The sequence below is a fragment of the Mustela nivalis genome (genome assembly GCF_964662115.1).
Source record: "Mustela nivalis genome assembly, chromosome: 1".
Classification (NCBI taxonomy): domain Eukaryota; kingdom Metazoa; phylum Chordata; class Mammalia; order Carnivora; family Mustelidae; genus Mustela; species Mustela nivalis.
This window is the reverse complement of record NC_139020.1, coordinates 66,424,158-66,451,999: the sequence shown is the minus strand read 5'-3', so window position 1 is coordinate 66,451,999 and position 27,842 is coordinate 66,424,158. Positions and strand designations below refer to the sequence as shown.

The 27,842-nt window shown below is 35.1% G+C and overlaps 1 protein-coding gene across 7 annotated transcripts in view; it reads right to left on the bottom strand.

Moving 5' to 3' along the window:
• Positions 1-919: 919 nt before the first annotated feature.
• STXBP5L (syntaxin binding protein 5L) overlaps positions 920-27,842 on the bottom strand; it is a 451,491-nt gene continuing 424,568 nt past the window's right edge. For all 7 annotated transcript variants that reach the window (XM_082711856.1, XM_082711861.1, XM_082711860.1 and 4 more), the window contains 6 exons: positions 25,643-25,882; positions 16,630-16,990; positions 11,713-11,878; positions 8,952-9,063; positions 7,062-7,282; positions 920-6,499 (listed from right to left, as the gene is read on the bottom strand). In XM_082711856.1, coding sequence (XP_082567982.1) covers positions 6,458-6,499; positions 7,062-7,282; positions 8,952-9,063; positions 11,713-11,878; positions 16,630-16,990; positions 25,643-25,882 — 1,142 coding nt within the window. In that variant the 3' untranslated portion in view covers positions 920-6,457. The remainder of the gene's footprint in view (positions 6,500-7,061; positions 7,283-8,951; positions 9,064-11,712; positions 11,879-16,629; positions 16,991-25,642; positions 25,883-27,842) is intronic.

The following is a 27,842-nucleotide window of genomic DNA, read 5'->3' as shown; positions in this document are numbered from 1 at the left end:
AGGAAGTCATATCAGTATTTTAAATACTGAATTCCGTATGTGAAGCCCGAGTGATTGTTGTTCGAAGAAAGTGAGGATACTTTTGAGAAAATTCTGAAGAGAAGACTGAACATTTGGCTTTTAAAGGGTCTGTTTTTACATTTGCACTTTTGATTGAGAAACATTTCTTATCCTCAGATTGGTTGGTTGTTTTTTTTGTTGTTGTTGTTGTTGTTTATTTTATATGGAACCAAAACTAGGAGGGAAGTTGTGGTGATGGGAAAATCTTGAGATAATTAGCATTTGGAAGAATAAGCTTAACTGGCTAAGGCCACAGTATAGATCAATACAAAGAAAGTGTCTGAAGAGGAATTAACTGTGCAGATGAAAGCCAGGTGAGCAATGTCTTTCTGGGGGACTTTTGGAGGTTGTGGAGTTAACGAGTGTTCATTATAACCACTAGGAAGTGATATAAGCTCATAATGGTTTATGTTTTTTGTCTGGATGGGATTAAAGCCTGAGCTTTAAAGGATATTGGGTTTGTAAATATATCTTACTCAGTCTCAGATTTTTACTCTGTACCCTCTCACCAAACTTAGTTTTACTTGTAATTCACCAAAGGTCTAATCAATCAACATGCTCAAAAATTGTCTGTAAAAACATCCATAAAAAAGTTTCACAACTCCCCAGTTTGAAATCTGGAGAATATACTCTAGCAAAATCTGTGATTCTAGAGAACTTGTGTTTAGTCCTTTCTGTTTTTTAGTTCAGACAAATGTGATGTACATCATTCCCCCACCCACCTCTCTGCCTTTTAAAAACAAGTATACTTTCAAAACCATGGTTCATAGTGTTGCAGATGAAAATCTTCCCTCTGCCCATCTTTAATCTTGGTAAAATGTTTAGTGGTGCATGACATCATAACATAAGAGCATCTATGTACAAACATATACAATTTTATTGATATCTCTACAGACTACAAGAATTTTAAGTATAGTCACAATTGCTGAGTGCAACAGAAAAATAGTAATTTGTCATTTTCTGAAAAGATGCAAAAATTCTGAAGATGAAAGAAAGATACATCAATGATGTCATCTGTTTCTTATTTCCTAGAATAAAACATCACATAATTAAGTACTAAAAATTACAGGTTATTAGAGATTTTGATTCTGTGTATACTTGTCCATGACCACCACCTAGTTTATTTTCTGGCTTTGCAGCTGAGAAGCACAGGCCAATACCAGAGGGGAGCAGTAAGAGAGGAGAGAACTCTCACATTTTCTCATTGAGGATTATTGCCTTGGATAGGCAGACTCTTCCTTTTTGAAGGTGAAAACAGTCTCTCAGGGTGCTGGAGGCCAGATAATGAGTTACAGACCCTCTTCCTCCTTTAAACACATATCCAATAGCTAAGAAAAAAAATCCAAGTGGCCCTGGGAGCTAAGACAACAATCAAAAAGGAACTGCTGTTCTTCCTTCTTGCTAAGATTAAGTCCAATAAAATATACTATGGCAGAACAGGTACCTAGTACCCATGTTTCCTCCAAATGAAGAATGAATAATAAATTTGGGCCTGATTTAATAAATGCTTATTTTAATTTCCACTATCCAACTATTAAGTATTAGTTTTCTACTTAGCTTTACATGCTGTTGAGTTTCTTATATTTCTTCTGGTGTCTTGTGATGTCACATGTATAAGACAATCAAAACCTAGATGTTTGAATTGGAATAATGGCGAAGTCATATGGGAGAAAACCACAAAGACAGAATTATTATAAGTCAATGGGGCACTGCCTGGTCAGAAATTTGCACAGAACATTTGTTTTGGGTTACAACACAATAATTCTCAATCCAGACAACACTGTATCTCTTGCATCTTGCCTTCCACAACTCCTCAGAAGTGGGGCTTGGATACCAGCCAAGGTAGACAAATGTGTCTTCCTTAATCAGCCATAAAGCTGTGTTTATCAGCATTGGTTGACACTGGAACCATATTGGGGGCTTTCAAAAATAATAATGTTTGGTTCCCACTCCATGAGATTTTGATATAATTGGGATTTTAAAAGTTCCTTAGGTGATTCACATGTACAGCCAAGATTGAGAATCAGTTCCCTACATAAATATATAAATCAAAGCAGCCAGCTATGCCTCTGGTTTCTCATCAAAACCTCTTCCACTTAACTCTGGTTTCTGTGTCCCTCCCCATCCCAATCCTCTTGCACCAAATTGGCACTTCCTCGTACTTTCCAAAGTCAGACATTATCTTCTGCATTGTATCCCTTTAGAGCTATGTTATAGGCAAATATGTACACTAAACTTGCTACACAACAACCATACTCCCTGAAATGGTGCCATCCAGAAAGCATAACTTGTTGACAAGTATCTCTGGCACCTGGAACAGAGTGTATTTGAATTAGTATGTAGCCAGTAATGAGGTTGGTGTTACAGAAGACAAAGGTAAGGAAGCTGTGAAGGCTACTACTTTTCTCCTGATGCAAAGAGCAAAGCCTGATAGAAATGTCTGAGTCCTTTTGGCATTGCCCTCTCAAAGAAAGTAGTCAAGTTATAATGTCTTTCTGTAGAGCCAGACTATAATCATAGATATTCTCCTGGGTTGTCCCAATGATCCTAAACCAAAGAGAGGATTTTTAGCTTACTTTTCTAAACGTTTTTCATTTTCCCCCTCTTCCAAACATTTTAAACCAAGTATTTAAAAGAGCTCATCTTCATCCTCTTCAACTAACCTTAGGCATAATCTCTCTCTCTCTCTCTTTTTCTTTCTCTAAGCCCTGGAGATCCCTTGATGTAGATAACATATAGATGGTGTATTTAAAACTGGACACAGAGGTCACATAAAAAGGGACTCCAACAGCAAACTTTTTCCTTTTATAATTCCTTAAGATCTTTGAGGAATAGAAATCTGGATTCTGATTTATTAACTTGAGAATCACTCCAAGGCTATATAAAAGATTTGAAAAATTATCTTTATGACGAAATTATCAGACAACATCTCTCTCAGTTCTATCACCGTTCTTCCAAAGTTAGATGACCCTGATAGTGATTGGGGCACTAGGTCTGAGTCTCAAGTATAGGAAGCAAAGTCAGTAATACTACTTTTGTAGGGAATTAAAATAAATCATAATCATCCTTCCCTCCAAACACCAAGGTTAATGGATAATTTCATGGTAGGGATTATTGCTCACATTATTAGAATCAGGAAAACAAATACTTCTAGCTTCATTTTGGTAAATAGAGTGCAAAGACCCATTTTCTTATGGAACATATAGGAAGGGCTTATCTCCTGAGGGAGTCATAGGGAGATAGAGTCAGCTTGGAGACTGTGGTTTACAAGCCTTATCTTCTGATGTCACCATAGTAGATATAATATAATTTTGATAACAAAGGCTCATCTTCTCTATCATTATCCAAGTTACTAGGAGTATTTTTCTTTTGTTCCAAGATAGAGGCAAGACACTCATAGAGAAGAGAGATGTAAAGAATTACATGGATCAACAAACAGTACTAATTTTCCAAAGATGATGATGATAAGGTGGTGGTGGTGGTTGTGTTGGTGTTTGCGCATGCACAAGCATGCTAAGGTCAGTGCAACAGAATAGAAATGTTTAAAGAGAAAAATCACATCCACATTAGATTCTTGTTATTGCTATCTCTTTGAATTATAAAAATAATTCTGATACAGTAAAACCTCATTAATTTGTATTCCACTATCAGGAGTTCAGGAGATGAAGTTACCTTACGTTAAGAAAGGGTCTTTAAAAACAACACTGAAAGACATATTTAAACTACTTAAAAAAATTTATTCTTTTCAAGCATTTCAGAAGCACCTGTTTACTTCCACTTGATATGCTAATTCTAAGCATTTGATCTATTCTTTAGAGCCAGAGTTTTAAGTGCTTCTGTGAAATGCTATGTTGTTTTTGGTGTTTTTCTCTGTATGCTTTAAAATATTCTGTAATTGTTATTTTCCACTGATTTGCATAAACTTTCTCCAAAATAGGATTTTATTGCATATGAACCACATGTGTAATTTTGGGTATAATAATTTATCTTCTTAAGGTACTGTGTATTTGTGATAATTTAATTTTATGCAGGACATATATATTCACATTTAATCTGTTCTTAAATAATGTAGAAGAGTGGCTCTCAACTGGGAGCAATTTTCGCAATGGTTGGAGATATTTTTGGTTTTCTTCTGGGCTTGCTGCTGGCATCTAGAAGATAGAGGCCAATGATGTTGCCAAACATTCTGCAGTGTAAAGGGCAGTCCCCCATAAAAAAGAATTTTCTATTAATAGTGAACTATTAACAAAATGTAGAACAAATTAAATCAAATCTTATGGAGGGCTTCAGAGATAGTTATTGAAGTTGATGCCACTAAAAAAATATTTTTCTCTAAACGTTTTAAGCTTTTCTTTGAATTATAGAAATGATAGAGTATTTGTACAGAAAATCAGAATACTGGGTTCTTAAAACTGAGGTATAAATAGTGTACTATAATTTGGGTTCCATTGTGTTCTAAATTTTGATCCCAGGTTTCTTTAATATTTTTACTGCATAATTTTATATGTGATGTTTGTATTTTCAAATCAGGTTTGGTTACTCTAAAGCTGTTCTCAGGAGTGGTGAGATTCATGGAGAAGCTTTTTTTTGAGAAATTAGGAGAATTCAAGGACTCTAAGAAATGCTTTCCTGATATATATTTCCTACTTTATCATCTTTGCTCTTCTCAAAATTACTGGGAACATTTAAAGGAAGTGCAACTTCAAAAAAAATACACTAAGAATTAAAAAATCTAAAAAAAAAAGAACTAAATACTATTTTAGGATACTAAAATAACCTGGACTTCAGAAAAAAATGGTGAATTCTTAGGAAACACAAAAATATATCTAGTAAGACCTGGAAAATCAAAATTCATTAAGTCACACACATTTTTTTTTTTTTTTAATTCTCTTCGAAGGAACAACATATTACAGGATGGGTCCTAGAACCTGCAAATATTCATTTTCTATGACTTTTAGCTTCTAGAATCATGTTAAATAATAATAGCAGGTGTCTTTATTTATTTACTTTTGTCTCTAGAGTTCGCTGTTATGACAGGTAACTTTTATCATATTAAGGGTATTCCTTACTTCACTTTTTAAAGTGTTTTGAACAAGGAATAGGTGTTTGGTATCTATTGACATAATTTGTGGCTTATATCATTTAGCCTAATGAGTGACAAAATTATTCATTTTGTATCATTAAACTCTCTCTGTATTTTTGTTGCCCATAATGGTGACTAAGGCCGAGATAGCAAAAATACCACATTTTACAAAGATTTTCAATAATAAGTATTGAACTAAAAAGTATTTACTAATGAAAGCCCTTGTTAATCAGAAATGTAATAAATCAGAATCCCTTTCCCAAAACATTTACTGAGGTTTTACTGAATCATACTAAAGAGAATGACCAGTTTGGTCTGTGAGTGTCAGGCTGCAAGAGCACCTTTGGATTGAAGACACTACTGGGCTGGAACAGTAATATACTGTGTGATTGGCAGACAAAGATACAAATGGAGCATTAAAAATATATGCCTTTAGAAACTGAAATCAGAGTGTGTGAAATCAGTTCTCAAAGATAACTGCACTGTTTCTGTAGTCTAGTTTCCCCAAACTTAATCATCAACTCCCCTACAGAGCACAAGCCAGGCTTGTGACCCAACCCTGCATGGTTTATGACTAAAAAATAGCCACTTGTTCTGAAGGTGACAAATGGAAATAGCTGTTAGGAATGACTTACTATCCTGGCAATACTCAATTATGTATGACTCATAATGGTGATGATGTAAAATAGTATGGAGAGACAAACAATCAGACTTCCCATAAGAATTCAATAATGTGCTAGTATAATGAAAGTTACAGATGAAAAGAAAACTCTAGTTTTCTTTTCTTTTTCTGTTGGGTATGGCAAATGTACTTGAAATACACTGATATCTTCTAATACAGATTTTTTAAATTGTCAGGTGTGGCCCAATTTATAAAAATAGTTTGTCATAATCTTTTTTTTTCTTCTGTCACAACATGCTTTTTTTTCTTTTCCTCTTAAGATGTTAATTTATCATGCAAAGATTTTTTTTTCATTAAGTGCATTAATGCTTTTGTTTGTACAGGTTTTCAAATCAGAAGGACTCCCCATAGTTCCTAAATGTAAATCCTTAGCAAACAACATGCCAAAATGATAGCTCCATTCCACGTTAGGAAAAGGCAGATTCAGCCATGTCTTGGGATTTTAACCAGGGTTTCAGCCTTTGGGTTGTACAGTGTCTCTAATAAATTTCCCTTATGATAACTTCAGATAGACTGTAATGGAACATTTTGTAGAAGAAACTGGCTTCTAGCAAGTTGAATAGTGATGCTGGGAATAAATTTTGTTTCCCTGAATAATGGTTTCTCAAAGCAGTCACAGCTTCTTTAGAAGTTTAGAATTGGTACCATTTCTTATCCTTATATTTCAGCATTAACTGCAAGAAAAAATAGTCAATAAAATGTTTTTTAAAAATCTTTAAAAGTACTAATCAAAGCAAGCTCATATTGAACCAATCATGCAGATCTAAATCTCAAAATTTATAAAATTTCCATTATTTTTTTGAAATAAAGTACATATGAAAAGATTTTTTAAAAATAATCAATCTGTAAAGACTCAACTGATTTTTAATGACTGAAGCAAAAAGGAGTGTGTGGGTTCCAGCTACTAGTACCCCTCCCACCTTTTTTGGTTGAGCGGGGAGGATCATGTAATATACCTAAGCACATTTTTAGTAGCAGATGCATAATATAAACCCAATATATCCGAACCAATGAATAATTTTTTTTTAGATTATCTCCTAAGGTAAAGAAATATTAATATAGTATTTTAAAACATTTTTCTCCCAAATACTGGGGGAATCATAATACTTATAACAAGATCCAGATTACTCTGGCTCTCACACAGGATTATTTACAGTGGTATCTCTGGGCTTTCTTGTGCAAGGCCCAGTGTTTCAAGTTATTATTGTATGGAGATGCCTATATTAAGCCATTTACCTCATGTGCATGTTTGGAAAATGCTTCTGCACTGGTCATCATGCCTGCAGTCTTCTCCTCCAGCTCTCCTAGCCTCTGTCCTCTCTCATCAAGTGCGATCCGAGCGCGTGTCAGTTCTCCCATCACCCCTCCGGCAGCACCTTTCATCCCTTCTATACCACCTGGTCCGGGAATGTGCTGTGCAAGGCTGCGAGATGCTCTTCCCGCTGAAGCTTCCCCAACTGGGGATTCAAGCCATAGCAATTTAAGACATATTGTCAGTAATTCAAGTAATTAGGATGAAGTTTATCACCAAAACACTTACCTTAAATTCTGTCATAATTCTCATTGAGAGAGAGAGAGAGACATATTTGGTCCTATCATGGATGTATGTTTGGAGGTGCTGGCTTTTACCCACAAAAATGTCTGTGAAGGAGTCTGATACTGTGAAGTAACCGTATTTTTACTGCCTGTTTTTGTGTATATGTATGTGGATTCCATGCAATATGGCATTGCATTTCTTCTATGGCATTGCATTTCTTGACATTGCTGAATTGGGATGCTCACAATATATGTGATCTCATATTTAACCCATATCAGGGTCTGTTCCAAACTTAGGTCTGTTCATTTGTTTAAATTTCTGCCCAAGTCTTCATTCTTAACATCTCTCTTCATCTTGCTGTCATCCTTTGTAGGCCTCAGTTGTTGTTCCTGTTTTAAGATAGGCGTGTGTGGGGGGTAGTAAATACTAGAGAGCAGGGTGTGCATGATGGACGTTAATATACATATGTTGTAATTTTGTTACTTTATAAAAGAATAAAAATTTCCTATCATTTACAAATTTCAGTTTAATTTCAATAATTTTTTTGGAAGTTTTTATTGAATTACAGCTATCTTGGTAGAAATTTAGTGAGCATTCTCAAGGATGTAATATTAGAAATAATATCAAAAGTTTTTTTTTTTAAAGAGTCTAATTGAGCTATAATTCACATACTTTATACAAAGTGTATAACTCGGTGGTTTTAGTGTGCTGACAGAGCTGTGCAAATTTTATCTATCTAATTTTAAAACATTTTCATTAATCCAAAATAAAACTCTGTGCCCATTAGCAGTCACTCCCCCTCCCAACTTGTCCCAGTGCTTGGCAACCACTAATCTACTTTCTGTCTCTATGGATTTGCCTATTCTGCACATTTCATATAAATGGAATCATACAATATGTGGCCTTATTTCCTTCTTTAATTTAGCATGATGTCTTCAAGGTTCATCCCTGTTGTAGCATGTATCAAATTTCATTTCTTTTTATGGCTGATTAGTAGTCCATCATATGGAGGCATCTAGATCTTTTCCTTGTTAAAATTTCAAGAGAAAAGGAATTTTGATCTGCAGGACCAAATAGGGTTGAGATATTCTGGGAAATACGTTCTTTCTGACAATGTTTTCTAGTGTCTTTCTACTCTTTTTTGATTATTCATCAGAGTTTCACTGGAAGAATTTTAATTCATTCTGTAGCATTGGTAAACTTTGTGTTCTGAATAAAGAATCTGCTTCCCAGCAGTCGTTAAAGGCAGGAGAATTCATAAACATTTTTTCCAAAATTTAGCAACTACCTTCACCTTGCCTTGCAGGTATGATCTATTTGCAAATGATGTATTTATTAGCTTACTCATTATTTGTTTGAACTGCATGTACTGTTTTTTTGTTGAACTATTTCCTAATATAAAGCAACTGATTTTATTCATGTTTGGAAAAAAAAATAATTTTCATGGTATAGAAGCAGAAAAAAAAAACACACCGTAGTCTAGAATTTGAAACCACCCATTACATTAAGTTAGACACACACACACACACACACACACACAGAGAAATGGGTCTTCTGTGGTACAGTTTCATAATCAGGAGTTTACTCACAGAGCTCTTCTCGGTCAAATGTTTGTCCACTGCCACCAAACAGCCCCTTGAGGAAGCCTCTGTTTTGAGCTTCTGGTGTCTCTATGGGAGTAAACAAATCTCCTAGCATGTCCTGTATCAAATTCAAACAAAAAAGCATTAGAATAACTAAAAATAAAGCAATAGAAAAAAGATAACACTATACTACGTTAAAGCACAGAATGAAAAGATAGTCTGCTTTCCATATATTTTCCTGGCAATTTTTGCTTTGTTCCCAGTTTTATTTCTGACATTTCTTTCTCCACCTCTGTTTCCTTTCCTTCTCTAATAACTGGAGTCTGAAAATTTTCATTTTTCTGCCCTGTTCTTTTCTCCCCTTTACTGTTAGAAAAATTGAGAAGCTAATATATTTATTTTAGGATTAATTTCCACCTGATCAATTACTCCCAATCTGGATTTCAGATATGTTTTCAATTACAATAGCTTCTTTCCTGTCTTAACCCCCTTCCCTGAACCAAGCACAGACCCCCCTATGAAGAGGGAAGCCTTTGGTAATATGTGGAGAACATTTGGATTTATTTTTGTATGAAGTACATAACTAGGAAATGGCTCAAGACAAAGGAATCAAAATAGCTCCTGCATAGTGAGACACAATTGTTTTCAGTACTTTTTTTTTTTTAAGATTTTATTTATTTATTTGCCAGAAAGAGAGAGCACAAACAGAGGAAATGACAGGCAGAGGGAGAGAAAGAAGCAGGCTCCTGTTGAGCAGAGAGCCCGATGTGGGGCTCTATCCCAGGACCCTGAGACCATGACCAGAGCTGAAGGCAGAGGCTTAACCCTCTCAGCCACTCAGGGGCCCTGTTTTCAGTATTTTGATGTGTTTTAGAATGACTGGAAAAATACCTTGTTAGAAATACGGGTGCTTGGGCTTCATTCCTCACATACTGAATCAGAATCTGCATAGATGTGTTCTGGTTATATATTTTTTTAATGTGCTCTCCATGCCTTTCTGAAGCAGACTAAAATTTGAGAACAACTGGTGTGGAGGAAGAAATGTTGGCCAAAAGTCTGTAGATCTGTGACCTAATATCAGTTTGTCTATGAACCTGCAGCCTGACATTCTTTATCCTCTTCCTCTCACCTCTGCTCACCAGACCTGAGCTCTTCCTCCTGGATCCCTTCTATTTAGAAAATGGCACCGGTATTGACTTAGCCAGAAACCCAGGAATCATTATTAATTCCTTCCTTTCCCTCACTGCTACATCTAAGAACCCTCCAATCCAATTGATTACACTATATAGCTATTGAATATGCCAACTTTTCTCCATTCTCACTGCTGGCTGCCTTATTTTAAGACACTCATTTTTGGCCTTAATTATTAAAAAAAAACAACCCCTCCTGATTGTTCTCCCTCATTCCTCGAAACCATATGCAACCAGAATATTAGTTTTCATAAACCAATCTGTTAAACCTTTTTAATGACTTCCTATTGCCCTTGGGATAAATGCCAGATTCCTTAGGCTCATATAAGGTGCTCCAAGATCTGCTCTTGAATAATTCTCCAGCATTATCCCTTCATCCTTTTCACTAATTCTGCACTTTGTTGGCAGTTTCCTGACCACCCCCCGGGGTTTTGCACGCAACTACTCTGCTGGGAATATCATTTCTTTTTCCATTCTCAGCCATCCATTCTTATGAACAACTACTCAGCCCTTACAACTCTTCCTAACTAGCCATCCCTGCTGTCCCATCAACCTAGGGGCCCCTCTTCCATGTCTCTCTAGTGCTGACACAGCCACATATAGGCAGTCTCTTCCACAAAGTGCTGTAGTTGTCTGATTACTTAGCTCCCTTCACATTAATGGGTAGGGAGTAGTATCTTGTTTTATCACTGTATTTTATCATATGCCAAATACCAGGTATGTATGTTAACAACTCAATAAGTATTTGTTGAATAATAATAATTATTATTTTTAAAATATACTCAGTTCTAGGCACTGTGTTCAGCATTTTTACTTAATTCTCAATGATGCTCCAAGATAGAGCATACAGAGTGTTAAGTAAAATGCCCAAAGTTATACAAGTGGGCAAAATACAACTGAAATAGTTCAGAGCTTATACTTTCAACCTCTGTATTAAAATGGGTGAGTTTTAGTTTTATTCTTTATAAAATAAGGGAGTTGAAACAACTAAGTCTCTAAGATGTTCTTTTAAAATTTTGTAGCTGGTTATCCAAGGTTAGATAGGCATTTATATTTATTCTGTTTCAAGGCTCTGCTTACTTCTATGATAAAAGAAAAATGCCCATTTATAACCTATAGGAAGTATATTTGTTCTGTATGGCTCTTAATTAAAATTTAGATTTCTTTAAAAAAAGTCCATGAGCTCTCTAAATTGTATGCAAAATTTTTGTGTGTACATGCATATTCCCCACCTTAGAAGAAAGAGTTTATAATCTTCTTTTTTTTTTTTGAGAGAGAGAGAGAGTTTATAATCTTACAGAGGATTCTCCATAGGCAAAAAAAAAAAAAATAATAATAAAATGAACAAACAAAAAATCACCCATTAATGTGTATGATCTTCACATTCTCTTTCTCACTTTCCCTTTTTTTAGACCCACATTAAACTTGACAGGATCATAATGATGAACATATATTCAAAACATATTCTAGGGAAGGCATGTTTTTTGCCTGGCCCAGTAATATTTTAGATTTTAGATATCTCTCTCATTCTCTTTTTACAACCATGTCCAATGTTTTCATAAATGTGCCTGACCTACCTGTAGATTATCACACATCTCTTGGCTGTATGTTAAACGCTGAATTTCAGTAGGAGAGACGAGGTATAATGCCTGGCCTTCATTGGTAAAACAAAATGTCCGTGCTATCCTCATGTCTGTCAGTGGCAAATAATTAACATCCAACATTGGGCGAAGACTAGGTAGGCTGAATGGAAAAAAGCAAATCCACATTTCATATTCAAGTTGTTAGAAGATAATTTCTGTGTAAAATGTGCAGACTCTTACATAAAAAATTATTTTTATACCACTATTTTATGGTTTTTTTTTTTATTCTCTTGAAGTCTCAATGGTAAAAAAACAAAAAACAAAAAAACTAGACTCATATAAAATCACATATATACAAAAAATCTTGGGCCCAGTTCTTTATCTTAATCCACACAGATATTTAGCAGATATCCTTGAAGGTTGGATTAATGGTAGTGGCCAGAAATTTCAGGATATATTTTGCAACATTTCACAAATTCCTACAATATGGCTATAGTCTTTGGTTATGGCAAAAACACCATAGCTAGAAATGGCTGGCTACATAATTGGCCTACCATCTCCCTTCTAGGCAAAACTCCCGAGTCTGAGGAAGTTATGCACTAATGGACATGTGGAATGGATCAAGTACACTTTGCCCAGCAATTAATAAATAATCATGCTTGAGGTTATATGGGAATGAGAATAAATTACAGATAATAAATCAGAACTTGCATAGCCAAAGGAATATCACTCATGTCAAGTGTTTTACCAAATGGCTATAGTCTTATCCTAATGTTGTAGCCCATGATTTTGCTTAAATACTTATTAGAATGTCCCCTTGGATGCTGCCATGAGCCAGTTTTGCAAAATACTAAAGAAAATTAATCTCACTGCTTTTAGACCACACCTCTAATGCCAACAGGGGAAAAATCTGCAAACTTGTCATTAAATTTCAAACTTTGAATTCATGAAACTGATTTTGATGTGTATAATAATTTTAAATTATCCCAGATAATAAAACTAGTACCTTGAAAAAAAAGTACTGCTTTCTCTTATGAAAGTAGTTTGTAATTACAAGTTAAGCCTTCAAACTTCATAATATAAAAAGGGACCTGAAATCTGTGCAATTGGAATAAGCTTTCCATGAGTTTCTAGCACCAAATCATTCAATATGGTAGCCATTAAGCATATATGGTTATTGAGCAGTTGATATGTGTTTTGGGTGAACTGAGGTGTTCTCTAAAGGACTTATATGTTACAGCATTTCAAGTAATTAAGGTCTCTAAGATATGAGTCTAAAACAAACCCCATTAAACAGACTTCCATGATAGATTCAGTCAAATAAATGGGTAGCAATGGGGAAGGGATGCCAATAGACTTTTCTGATAAACTACATTATTTATGTAGCATAATAAAGGTAAGCCACGAAAACAAAAATGGTATAATTATTTTAGGGAGTAATTCAATTGCAAAAGACTAGGAACTAAATTTTATTATATGTGTTGTCTAAGCAAGCATGGAACTAAGTGATTTTAAAGCTGAAAAATAGATTTTTTTTCTGTGCAGGGGACATTTTATAAGGAAATAGTTCACAAAACTAACAATGATTCTCACTAAATATGACTGTCACAGCCCAGTCTGAGAACTCATTTATAAATAAGCTTCTAGTATCACTTTCTACTATTTTCTAGGTCTGGGTACATTAGCATATAGATAATCATTAGCTACCCGCCAACTATCAGAAAAGTAGGACTTGAGAATGGACTCAGTAAAGTTCATTTCTGATAGGATTTGGGAAGATCTAGGAAAATAATAACTCTCCTGTTGCTATGACTCCTATTGGTTTTTAAACTATTGTTTGTCGTTTCTCAAGAAATTTCCCTCCTCAAAGTGTCACTGGTAGCACATATTTATTTAAATGGAAATAAATTTTCAGATATACCCCAAATCACTTGAGAAAACAAGACACACTAAAATTTTGCAAAATAAGGTAATCACTATCAAGCCAAAAATCTCAAATGTGACAATAGTTTAATGTCTTTTAATTTAAAATAAAAATTTGGAGTGACTAAATGGGAGCTTAGGGGACAAAAGGATATGTGTGATATACATTTTTTTTCCCCTTGAAACTAAGGCATTCTAGGAGTTAAGTCATCATTTTCAAACAAGACTGGAATGATTTCCATGACAAATAACCAAAAAACAGTTTGAGAAAAAGAAACCAGATAAGAAGAGAAAGAACCAGAAATATCTAAGAGAATGAGAAGACAGTAAATGATTGTTTTTATTTTTTTTTAAACTTTAACTACTTTTCTTTGGATTACAAATATACTCATGTCTCCCCTATTAAAGAAAATAAAACAGTAAAAACACTCTTGAAAACCTAGTCTTGCTCTTGAACAACTTTCTTGTTTCTCATCACTTTTTTTAACCAAAAAATTTCCTGAAACAATAATCTATACTGGGGGTTGGCAAACTTTTATTAAAGTGCCAGCTTGTAAATATTGTAGGCTTTGCAGATCACTGGGTCTCTCTTACATCTACTCAACTCTACCTTTTTATCCAAAAGCAGCCAGACATTATGTAAGCAAATGGGTGTGGCTGGGTTCCAAAAATCCCTTTATTTATGGACATTGAAATTTGAATTTCATATATTTTTCACATATTATGAAATATTATCTTATTTTTTTCAATGTTTTAAAATTTAAAATCTATTCTTACCTTGCAGGCTATACAATATCAGATTAGGGGAAGGGCAAGATAGATATAGTCTGTGGGTGGTAGTTTGTCAACTCCTGATCTATACCACTGCCTCTAGTTCCATTGAAAATTTACTTTTGTCTCTACCATGCTCCCAAGATTTGCCATCTCAAGGATCACTAGTACCCTTTAGTTGCCTGGCCTAATGTTTTTTCTTCTACCCAAATTATTTGGCTCTCTGCTATATCTGACTACCTTTTGACCATTGTTTTGGTGGTCTTCTTTCTTTTGTTTGGATACTCTTCTATCCTTTGATGAAGTTATTCTCATCTTTTTCCTGTATCTCTGATGACTTCTCATTATCCTCTGCTGGATTTTGTCTCTTTTCTACTACATGAATGTAGAGATATCCTTAAGTTTTTGTTCCCAGATCAGTCTATTTCTCCTTTCTTTTTATACTATCTTCTTTGATGATCTCATTCACTCCTGTAACTTCCACTAATGCATTTACATGGATGACTTCCAAAGCTGGATATTCTATATTTTTTTAGAGTCCACACCTGAAATTGCTTGCAAAAGTTCTGTGGGATGGCTTAAAAACACCTCAAATTTAAGGCATTCATTCTCAAACTTCTCATTATCAGCTTTTCCAAATTTTCATGAGTTTCCTACCTTCTAATGGCATTACTGTTATTCAAGTTCATAAAAAATTTTTAACCTTTAAATTCTCTTCTAATCCCAAGATAAAATAATCTCCATTACCTTTCACAATCCATTTTACATTCAGCAAGTTTCCCTCAATTATCCCTCACATCTGTTTCTACCTTGCTTTTTATATAGCTAACACTTTAGTTCAGAAGACCATTTCAAGCTCTCTGTATTATTTCCTAATGTATAACTAGAAAGGTTAGCTGCTCACTGATTAATATCAAACTCTTTAGCCTCCCACTAAAGTCCTCAATAACTTACCCCAATCTACTTCTTCAGGTTACTTTCTTTCCAACATCTCCTTTTAATAACATATACTATCTCATGACTATGAATTCTGAGGACTTAGTTTGTGTCTAGAAGATTTTACCCTATATTTCTTCTGCTGGAATATGTATTTTTTTGTGTTATAATTACTTGTGTATCTGTCTTATCTCCCCCAATTTGATAGTAAGCTTTTTAAGGACTAGGATTATGTTTTTACTAGCTTTTGTATCCTTCAAAGATATAGTATAATGCTTAACTGTCTCAGCGATTTTTGGAACCAGGTGAGTTATTAAAACAAATGATAGTGACTTCTACATAGATTACATTTATTAAGTGTTTTTTGAACTTATAAAATCATTATGTAATTAATTTTGTGTCTCATGAATTTTAATTTACTAACAGTATAATAAAATTTCGCAACTGATACATATTATTAAGATTTTTAAATTCTGGTGTTCTAATATACATGATGACTTACAGTTAGCCATACTGTATTGTATACAGTACGTAAATAGTTGCTAGAAAAATAGATCTTAAAAGTTCTCACCACACACAAAAAAGTGGTAACTGTGAGGTGATGGATGTTTTAACTAATGTTATTGTGGTAGTAATTTCACAATATATACATATATCAAATTATCATGTTGTACACCTTAAACTTACACAATATTATATTTCAGTTGCAGTGATGTCTTTTAAAATACTGTTCAGTGCTATTCTTATTTTCTTAGACTTGCAACCTCAGGCAAATTTGAGCTTTAATTTATTAACATATGTAAAATAGAGAATGCAAATAATACTTTGTTTTCCTATGTCCTATAGAAATTATAAGGACCAAATTTAACTCTATATGTAAAGTTCTTGTGTGGACTATAAAAGAGTAAAGGAAGTTCATTTCTTTTCCTTGTAGTTTATTCACTTTTATATTTTATGCCTAGCATAATATCTGGGAGATAACATTATTCAGTAAATGCTTGTGAATGAATGTGTGAATGACTAGAAAAATTACTCATTCCTTAGATTCCTCGAAATCAATGAAAATACATATTTCATTCATAATACAAAGCATTTTTAGCAAAAGCAAAAAGTAAAAAATAAAAACCTCATAGTCTCCTTAAATTTCAAACAAATCATTCACAAATATAATGAAGCAATAATCTCATGTTGCTTCTTGATTGCACATTACACATACTTTTCAGAACTGTACCTTGGTCACATTTTTGTGATTACCAGATAATTTATAAAGAAGGCAAGTACCTCATTATCATGATATGCCCATTGGCACAAAAGCATGCCAAGCAGGCACTGTTACACATGACCACCACATCTGCTTGCAGTATAAAAGATGTCTCGGTGATGTTATGAACATAAAGACAAGTCTGAGAAGGCAGTGAGAAGACTTTGGCTTGTTTCTCTGAGCAGATTATTGTATACTGATGATCTCCTATTTCTTGGGATGGAGAGGGGCAGTTCATGACCAGTTTCCTTCTCCAAGATTTTTCATTTTCATCTACGTTGTTTGGATCCCTCCAAACTTCATATGGCGGCTGCATTAATCCACCATTTCGGTCCATACAGGAGAATGTTAGCACAGCACCTTTCAGTGAGAGGAAGGTACCTATAAAAACAATGTGAAATTCAAAAAAAAAAGTGAAATTCTTTCTAAAATGGTTATTATTCATTTATGGGCAGTAAATGTTTTATAATGATAATTTATATCATGGTGTCATAATATTGCAGTAATATAAATAAACCAGTAGATTTATGAGTTCATCATTTGCAATAACTTGGCATTGTAGAATGTTAGGTCTCAGAGGAGCCTAAGACATCAACTTATCAAATCTTTTCATTTTATTAATGAGAAAATGGAGATCCAGAAAAGTGATGAGACTTGGGGCACATCACATGGCAAATTAGTGGCTGAGCCTGAACCAGAACTCAGGTTTCCTAATTTCTAATCCAGTATTCTTTTACCATACTATATAGTCCCCCTTAACATCTTTTTTTAAAAAGCAAATTTTAGAAAATTCGTAATTTTCATTTATTGAAAGAAGTTCAACTGAAAAAAAATCATACCATCTGATTCTATTACCTTATTTTTAAAAATTATTTTTATTAAAATATAATGTATTATTTTCCCCAGGGGTACAGGTCTGTGAATCCTCAGGCTTACACATTTCACAGTATTCACCATAGCACATACCTTCCCCAATGTCCATTTCCTTATTTCTTAGGCTCATTTACTAGAAAATGTTTTTTTTTTCTTTTGAAATTGAACACTTCATGAAATTTTAACATATAAAATTCAGGCTAGCAATTTTGATTATATTAAAAAATCCTTTGGCTCTTAGGCAGGGTTATATATCTTTATATGGAAAAGAAGTTTATTTACCTCGATTCTCCAAATTTGAATACCCATGACCAATTATTACCTATGGGTCTTTCTACCAGTCCCAGAGGACAGAATACTGTACAGCTTAGGAGGTAACTTGAGATAGATTGACCTTTGGACATCACCAGACTCTCCCTTAAGCAATGCCCCAGCAGTCTTTTCCTTCCTTTGTCCTCTGACATCATGCAGAGAGAGTAAGGGGATTAACCCAGGGTGATATGCCTCAGGAGTGTACATAAAACAGACACTTGAGAAAGGAAGGATGATAAATAAAAATATAGTCCATTTAGAAAGTACTCTATAATTTGAAGTACTTAAAATTGATAAAATTTTAAAATAACATGCTTAGGTGATTTACTATCCCAGTTGTGTTTTAAAATCCACTTCAAAACTAAGAAGTCTTATAGTAAAGCTTGAAATCAGGTAATGTGATGCTGCCAGTTTTGTTTTTCTTTTTCAACATTTCCTTAGCAATTTGGGGTCTCTTCTGATTCCATGAAAATTTAAGGATTATTTGCTCCAGCTCTTTGAAAAATACCAGTGGCATTTTGATCAGAATGGCATTAAAAGTATAGATTGCTCTAGGAAGTATAGACATGTCTCCAAAGGCAAAGGAAACAAAAGTGAAAATGAACTTTTGGGACTTCATCAAGATCAAAAGCTTCTGCGCAGCAAAGCAAACAGTCAAACTAAGAGGCAGCCCAGGAAATGGGAGAATATATTTGCAAATGACACTTCAGATAAGGGGCAGGTATCCAAGATCTATAGAGAACTTCTCAAACTCAACACTCAAAAAACAAGTAATGGGCAGAAGTCATGAACAGACTCTTCTCCAAGAAGACATAAAAATGACTAACAAACACAGAAAAAATGTTCAACATCAGTAGCCATCAGGGAGATTCAAATTAAAACTGCAGTGACGTACCACCTTACACCAGTTAGAATGGACAAAATTAACAAGACAGGAAACAACATGTGCTGGAGAGGATGTGGAGAAAGGGGAAAACTTTTACACTGTTGGTGGGGATGCAAGTTGGTGTAGCCACTTTGGAAAACAGTGTGGAGATTCCTTAAGAAATTAAAAATAGAGCTTCCCTATGACCCTGCAATCACACTACTGGGTATTTACCCCAAAGATACAGATGTAGTGAAAAGAAGGGCTATCTGTACACCAATGTTCATAGCAGCAATGGCCACGGTTGCCAAACTGTGGCAAGAACCAAGATGCCCTTCAATGGTTGAATGGATAAGGAAAATGTGGTCCATATAAACTATGGAGTATTATGCCTCCATCAGAAAGGATGAATACCCAACTTTTGTATCAACATGGATGGGACTGGAAGAGATTATGCTGGGTGAAATAAGTCAAGCAGAGAGAGTCAATTATCATATGGTTTCACTTATTTGTGGAGCATAACAAATAACATGGAGGACGTGGGGAAATGGAGAGGAGAGGGAGTTGGGGGAAATTGGAGGGGGAGATGAACCATGACAGACTATGAACTCTGAAAAACAATCTGAGGGTTTTGAAGGGGCGGGGGATGGGAGGTTGGGTGAGCCTGGTGGTGGGTATTATGGAGGGCATGTATTGCATGGAACACTGGGTGTGGTGCATAAACAATGAATTCTGTTACATTGAAAAGAAATTAAATTAAAAAAAACTACAAAATGTTCATTAAAAAACAACAACAACAACTAAGAAGCCTGTTAATGTTCTACAAGGGTTATGAAGAAGATAAGAGAGCAGGGTTTAGGCGTTTCAGTGTGAGGGTCAAGGACTAAAAAACAGTTGTACCAGTGTCCCATGGGAAAAAAGGATAATGCCAAAAACATTAGACTTTTACTTGGTATGAGGAAGAGTTTGAGAATAGAGTGTTGTAATCAAATTTTCATTTAACAGGATCACTATTCCTGCTAGGCATATTCTAGAGGGAATCAAGTTTGAACAAAGGGAGAACAGTTAATAGGCAAGAAATGGATAGAGGTTTCCTCCAATCAGGTGTTAACAGCAGAGATGGTGAGCAATGATCAGAATATGATGATACTGTAAAGGTCAAGCCAACAGAATTTGCTAATAAACTGGATTTAGAGTGTGAAAGAAACAGAGTGGTCCAGGATGATTCTAATGTTTCTGACCTGAGAAACTGGAAGGATTGGATTGTTGTTAACAGATGTGGGAAAGAGTATGGGAGAAAGGAAAGGAATACCAGGAACTCAGTTTTGGACATGGTAAGTTTGAGACGATTAGACATTCAAGTGGATGTTATGTAGCTGGATATCTATGTCATAAATTTAGAGATGGTTGCAGACAATAAATACAAATACATGACCCATCAGATTATCAATGGCACTGACCTCATGAGGATGGTAGATTTCATTTTGGCCTTGAATATAAATAGAAAACAGAAAAGGTTTAAGTCAGTCTTTGGGCATTCTGATGTTTTAAGTCCAGTGAAAGGAGAAGGAACCAGTAAAGTGGACTGCTAAGGAATGGCTAGAAAGTTAGGAAGAAAAGTAGGTAAATAAATTGTTCTGGAATCCAAGTGAAGTGTTTTTAATGTAGGGACAATGGTAAACTGTGCAATATGTTGCTGACATGTCAAGTAATATGTACACTGAGAACTCACCATTGGATGTAACCATGAGGTCAGTGGTGACCTAGATAGAGGTTATATTGATGGGTATGGGAGAAATTTTCAGAATGGAGAGGAGAGAAACGGAGAAGAAAATTGGAAATAGTGAATACAACACAAGCATTTCAAGGAATTTTGCATTAAAGAAAAAAATGAAAAGGAGTATTTTGGAGGATAGATTCAAGAGAGTTTCTCTTATTTATTTATATAAGATTTTTTATTTTCTTTTAAGTAACTTCTACACCCAGTGTGGGCCTTGACGAACTCACAACCCTGAGAGCAAGAGTCAACTGAGCTAGCCAGGCACTCCCAAGTTTTTCTCTTTTAATGGGAGAACAAGCAGAATGTTTGTATAATGATCTAGCAGAAAGATAAGTACTGATTACCATTATAATTACACAATAAGGAGTGATAATGCAAATATAATATAATTATGTAAAGGAAACAGAGGAAAAGTTGCTGGATTGACTTTTTTGAGTGTACCAGTAGAGAAGCTGGCCAAGTTGGGCCCTTACACAGCTTAGTCATAACACAGGAGAGAATGTAGAGACCCTGGAGATATAAGCAAACAGGTTGTATTTCCTCAGTGAAATAGGACACATGCTCATTAGCTGACATTGAAAACAGCAAAAGAGATACTGGTGGTTTGAGGAGAGTGGAGAAATAGAATTATTAAAGAGCATGGGAGAGAGGACTAGGGAAATATAGTAAATATAATTATCCGGGAGCTTAGAAGCCAAGTTGAAGTTATTAATGATTTATTTCAAAATGAGACTATTTATTGTGTTTATATATTTTTCTCTAGGTATGCTCAGCTACACAAGTATAAAAATGAAATAGGTAGAATTAAAAATTTTTTAAAAGATATTATTTATTTATTTGACAGACAGAGATCACAAGTAGGCAGAGAAGCAGGCAGAGAGAGAGGAGGAAGCAGGCTCCCTGCCAAGCAGAGAGCCCGATGCAGGGCTCAATCCCAGGAGCCCGGGATCGTGACCTGAGCCGAAGGCAGAGGCTTTAACCTGCTGAGCGACCCAGGTGCCTCGGTAGAATTAAATTTAACCAGAATTGTGATTAAGCTGAATATGCATGTGTAATACTGTGATTTATAATAAACGTATATTTGGTCTTTATTCTGTTTCTGACACAGAGTTCCTAAAACCCTTGGAATTTCTAAATGTGAGGGCAACACAAGTGTCTTTTATTATTGAGGTGACTTTTAGACCTCATCCAAGGATGGGGCTGGTTACCAGAGGAACCAACAATGTGATTAGAGGACTGGTACTTTTAGTCCCACCCCTTCCCCACTCCAGAGAAGGAGGAGGAGGAGCCTTGAGATTGAATTCAATCACCAGTGGTCAATGATTTAGTCAATCATGCCTATGTAATTAAAAACCCTCTGTAAGAACTCAAAAGCAAGAGGTATTGAGAGCTTTTGGGTTGGTGAATAGGTGGAGGTACAGGGAGAGGGTTTCTCTTGGAGAAGACATGGAAGCTCTGGCTTCTTTTCCCTATTCATCTCTTCCATCTGGATGCTCATCAGTATCTTTTTTTTTTTTTAAATTTTTATTTTTTATAAACATATATTTTTATCCCCAGGGGTACAGGTCTGTGAATCACCAGGTTTACACACTTCACAGCACTCACCAAAGCACATACCCTCCCCAATGTCCATAATCCCACCCCCTTCTCCCAAACCCCCTCCCCCCAGCAACCCTCAGTTTGTTTTGTGAGATTAAGAGTCACTTATGGTTTGTCTCCCTCCCAATCCCATCTTGTTTCATTTATTCTTCTCCTACACACTTAAGCCCCCATGTTGCATCACCACTTCCTCATATCAGGGAGATCATATGATAGTTGTCTTTCTCTGCTTGACTTATTTCGCTAAGCATGATACGCTCTAGTTCCATCCATGTTGTCGCAAATGGCAAGATTTCATTTCTTTTGATGGCTGCATAGTATTCCATTGTGTATATATACCACATCTTCTTGATCCATTCATCTGTTAATGGACATCTAGGTTCTTCATCAGTATCTTTTAATAATAAACAAGTAAAAGGTACATAAACAGTTTTCCTGAGCTCCGTGTGCTACTCTAGCAAATTATTTGAACCCAAGGAGGGGGTTGTGGGAACCCCAGATTTATAGCCAATGGGTCATAAGCACAGGTGACAAAGTAGACTTGTGACTGGTTTCTAAAGGAAGGAGAGAGGGCCCTTAACCTGTGGGATGTGATAGTTACTTGCAGATAGTATCAGAGTCGAGTTAAATTGTGGGATATCCTGCTGGTGTTGCAAAGAATTGCTTGCTATGAAGAAAAAACCTCCACGCATTTGGTGTCGGAAGTGTTCCAAGTGTGGAAGAATGTGAAAGTAAAAGAGGTACAAAGGACAAGCACAGAAGAAGGAAGCACTGGGTTTTTTCCACAGAGGAGGCAAGAATCATAGCTTTTTCCATCCCAGCATGTAAAGTTGCATTTGTAGAATCACCTGGGAGCTTGTTAAAAATGCAAATCCTCAGACTCCACCCCAGACCTACTGAATTGGAAACTCTGGAGGTGGGGACCAATAATCTGTTTTGTAACATACCCTCCAAGTAATTCTGATACAGGCTAAAGGGATAACTACACGGAATGGATAATCTTTAGGTGTTTTCAATTCTAAAATCCAATGATTTAGTTCACTTCAAATTTTCATATCCTTGAATTTGTTGTCAAGACAACCACAGTAAATAAATGTGAAAAGATTCCTTAAAAAGGAGAAGTGGGCTTTTCTTTGTTGAGAGGCTTTTGATTGCTGATTCAATCTCCTTGTTAGTTATAGATCTGTTCAGACATTTTATTTCTTCATGATTCAGTCTTGGTAGGTTTTATGTTTCTAGGAATTTATCTGTTTCTTTTAGGTTGTTTACTTTATATGCATATTATTGTTCATAGTAGTCTCTTAGATCTTCCAGTTAGGCTTTCTCTCTTTTCCATGGTTGTTTATGAAACACATCTGAACCTAGCTTCACAGTTAACTCTTTTATGTATCACTTAAAAAATACTTTTTTTAAAGAACAATTTTAGGGTTACAGATAATTGAGTATGAGTTCTCATATGCTCCCTTTGTCCTTTGTATTTGTGTTATATTTGTTACAGTTGGTGAACTGATATATTAACTAAAGTCTTGAAAGAAATGGAGAATAATGACAGAAAATTGGAGAAGACAGGTTCCCATTATTTATCTTTAAATAGTTAAGGAAAAGCTTTGCAAATATTTACTAACCAGATACCACATTATTAAATTAAATCTCTACTTATTTTGTATTTTGCCATCATTTTTAGTCTATGTCGTTTGTTAAGAATGGTAAAGAACTTTCCTGTAATATTGAGAGATTCGTTAAATTAGTTCCAGATGTGTATATTTCTAGGCTTGTGACATTGAAAACCGTATTTGTTAGAATATCTCTTAGAAATTTGTCTTCCACTTACGCTTGTAAACTTGTGTACACAAGAGTTAGATTTTCATCTTTAAACTTGTAAGGAATGCTTGGCGCTTATTAGGTATCCAATATGGATAACAATTTATTGGTTAAATAGTGGATTGAATTAATGTTTTATAATTCACTATGACTTTACTGATCTGGCTCTAACTCAACCACTGTAAGAGAATTGTGCATATTTCTTTAAAATTAGGAATGTAGTAAAATATTTTCTCATCATGAAGTATGTTTATAATTAAAGTGACCCTAACAGATTAACTTTTAAAATACAGTGCATTTTGTGGGCTAAATTGTGTCCCACAAATTCATATGTTGAAGTCCTAAACCCTAGTGCCTCAGAAGGTGATTAGTTTAAGGTAGAGCCTTAAATTAATGAGATGATTAAGTTAAAAGGAGGTTGTTAGAGTGGATCTTAATTCAAACTGACTGGTGTCTAAGAAGAGATTAGGGTACACAGGGTGATGCCAGAGGTACATGGACATAGAAGGACAGCCATGGGAAGTCATGGTAAGGGTGGCTATCTATAAGCCAAGGACAGAGGCTTCAGAAGAAACTAGAACCGCTGACACCTTAATCTTGGCCCTCTAGTATCCATAGTATGAGAAGATCAATTCAATTGATCAACACACACACACACACACACACACACACACACACACACATCTAAATTGCCACACTAGTAGAGAGCTGACTATTCCACCTATAAGTAAAAATCTACATGAATTTAGCACACCAGTTAACAAAATATTACTCTAACCTAGTATTCTTTTTTAAAAAAAGATTTTATCTATTTATTTGACCCACAGAGATCACAAGCAGACAGAGAGGCAGGCAGAGAGGGGGCGGGGGGAGGCTCCCCGCTGAGCAGAGAGCCCGATGCGGGGCTCAATCCCAGGACCCAGAGATCATGACCTGAGCTGAAGGCAGAGGCTTTAACCCACTGAACCACCCAGGCACCCCTCTAACTTAGTATTCTGTGTTTGTGTGTGTGTGTATACTTTTAAAATAAAATTCCTTATCCAAAAAAAAATTCCTTATCCTATATATCAATAAAAATCTTTGTTTTTCTACTTAAAAACTATCTGAAAACATCACACATAGGAAATACAAAGGAAGAGTTACGGAGAACAAATTTTAAAGTATTCAAAGGAATTGCATGAGGAATCACACTCTTCTCTTCTTTGGAAGGAAAGAAAGATAATTCAAGAGAATACAACACATGCTTTAGCAAAGTACTCCTAACTTATATTAAATTCTTTAGGCACTAGAATAAAAAGGAAATAAATTATGTGCCATGCCTTTGAAACAAGATGGGAAGGTTACCAAGGATTTTAGAAAGCCATGTCAAGTCAGACTGCTCCTAGATTAATCATTCTGAGTTCTTCAGGGATGATAAAAAATACTCATAGGATCTGATCTGGCATGGAACTTTAGAGAAATGTTTCAATTCATTAAATACTTTAAATTTTGCATTATGGTTTTCTGTAGTGCTTTCCAGAAACCTTTCTCCCAAGGAATTGTTTAGGTGGGCAGTTCCACAGTTTCCTAACATAGAATTAATTGTATTATTTTATTCTAAGGAATGGTAATTTGCTGTATAACAAATGTTGGGATAGTATGATTTATGAAATTTTCAATAGTTTCCAGTACAGAGAATACTTATAAACTTTATTCCAGATCGATCAATACAAATTAATGTTCTACATTATTTTATATCTAAATGTTAAAAAGTAGCATTTAAGGAATAAATAAAAACTCTTACCACTTGGGAATACCATGACTGGCTCTGTAAATCTTTGTTCATCTGCTGAAGGAAGGTTCAGGGAGATGATTAACACCATTCCCAGACTAGTTCCAACAAACAAACAAGGAGAGACTGTAGGGTCATTTTTCCGAGCAAAGGACTCCATGAAGTATAGTGCTGTAATTGCTTCTTTCGAATCTTTGTCAATACTGGAGATGCTAGAGCTTCTAGAACGATTATAGGAATTTTCTCGGCTTTCTATAGAAATTCAGAAAAACAAAAATTCTTAGTGTATTTCCATAACAAGTAAAGTCAGACTTAGTTCATGAAAACCAAAATTATGAAAGGGAAGTAGAATTTGATTCCTTGTTAACTGATCTGGAAGACCTCTTCTCCAGTTCACCAGCTTATTTTGATAATAAAGAGACTGAATCCCAAAAATGTAAATTATAAATTTGGCAGAGCTGGAACTAGAAGTGGTCTCCAGAGTTCCAGTTCACTATGTTTTTCTCCCTATATTACTTCACAAATTAGTTGAAATTTGTAATCTGGAAAAAAATATTTAGTCCGAGTAGTCAAGGTTATACGAATTTCTGGTACCATTTTAATTATGCTTTCTTTCTATCTCTCAATCATTGAAAATACTCCTAATGATTTCTTGGCAATTCCCACCCACTGACAACATTATGGCGATACTTACCTGAAAGGTCACAAGTGCTCTTGGTGAATACATTTCCCTGACATAATTTTTGGTTTTGCTATATTTGGAGTAACTATAGTCCTAAAAATTGGAATAGTTACCAAGGCCAAAGAGCAAATGCTATATTCCTGAACTACTTTCAGGCTACCTACCTGAATCCAAATCCAGTTCTAACTTTACCTGGCACCAAAGAAGCTGTAGGCAGGCCTATCTCATTGCTAATGGTAATCTTTGAGAGGGCTTCAGGACATCTAAAGGAAGCTGGATGGTTTCAAGTTTTCCTGCTCATCAACACTTATACATGAGCACACTCCAATAAGCATAAATGTACCTCCCTCAGTTAAATACTACTAGGAACGTTTTGTACTTATAATTGCTCCAGAGTTCAAGTTCCTCATACTCTTTTTTTCTACTGCATTTACTTCTTTTTTTTCTTGATGGGTGCCAGCGTGACTCATTTTTATAAAAAGAGACTCAATATAAGGTCCTTTGACTTTTTTTTTTCTAAAAAGCAAAATGTAGTATTCCTGATTGCCTCCTTCTATCCCTCAACAAATTTGTAAAAATAATTATTTGTAACAGAATTTAGAGATGAGAAGGAGCTTGGATATAATCTATACAATTTTATAGATTTGGTGACAGAGACCTAGAGTTAAGCAATTGTCCCAGAATCCAATACAAGTTAGAGGCAAAAATATCTAAAACTCAAAATTCTCAACAATCCAGTGATTAAGTGTGCTACTTCTATAACTTTACATTTTGCTCCTATTATAAAATTCCTAGCTAATATGCTTTCAAAGTTTTTCCATTCATGGTTCATCAACATTCAAGTTTGTTACTCATACACCTGTGAAAGAGATAACTTCATTATCTGCACATCCATGAACTAGATTTAGTATTTAAAAATAGTAAATTTTGAAATCATTACTAAAAATTTTTTTTGAAGAGTGGTAAATGGGGAATTACTTTATAGAAAGAATTACCATAGAAAATCTAAGATTATTTTTTCCTGCTTTTCCTCAAAGTTCTTTGTCAGCAATACTGTTGCAACTAAGTTTCATGATTCCTTTTCTATTCTCCCTCTGAAAATTTCTGACCTTCTAGCTCTTACACTTTAATTCCTGCTCCAATACTCACTGCATAAATATGCAATAAATCCTTTTAAAAACATATGAAGATTGCAAACTTTAGAACTTAAGATTTTGCCTTTTTCTTGGTCTCATTGACTTGACAGTTGAGGAAATGAGGGTTGCAAAACATTAAATATCTACTGATAAAGACACTAAATGGCTTATCACTGAGATGGAAGGAAACTCAATTGCTGCTGGGAGTGTAGAGAACTGATTAAGGCATAGGTCTCCCCTTGAACAGAGGAGGTGTCTACCAATGAGAAGAACCATTCTGCTTTTAGAGACGAAGAAGGAAGTATAGTGAAGAAGGAATTTGGAGTCATGGCCACAGCTTGACCAGGCTTTCAGTTACTCATTGTCTAGAACTGACTGTACTAAGACCTATATC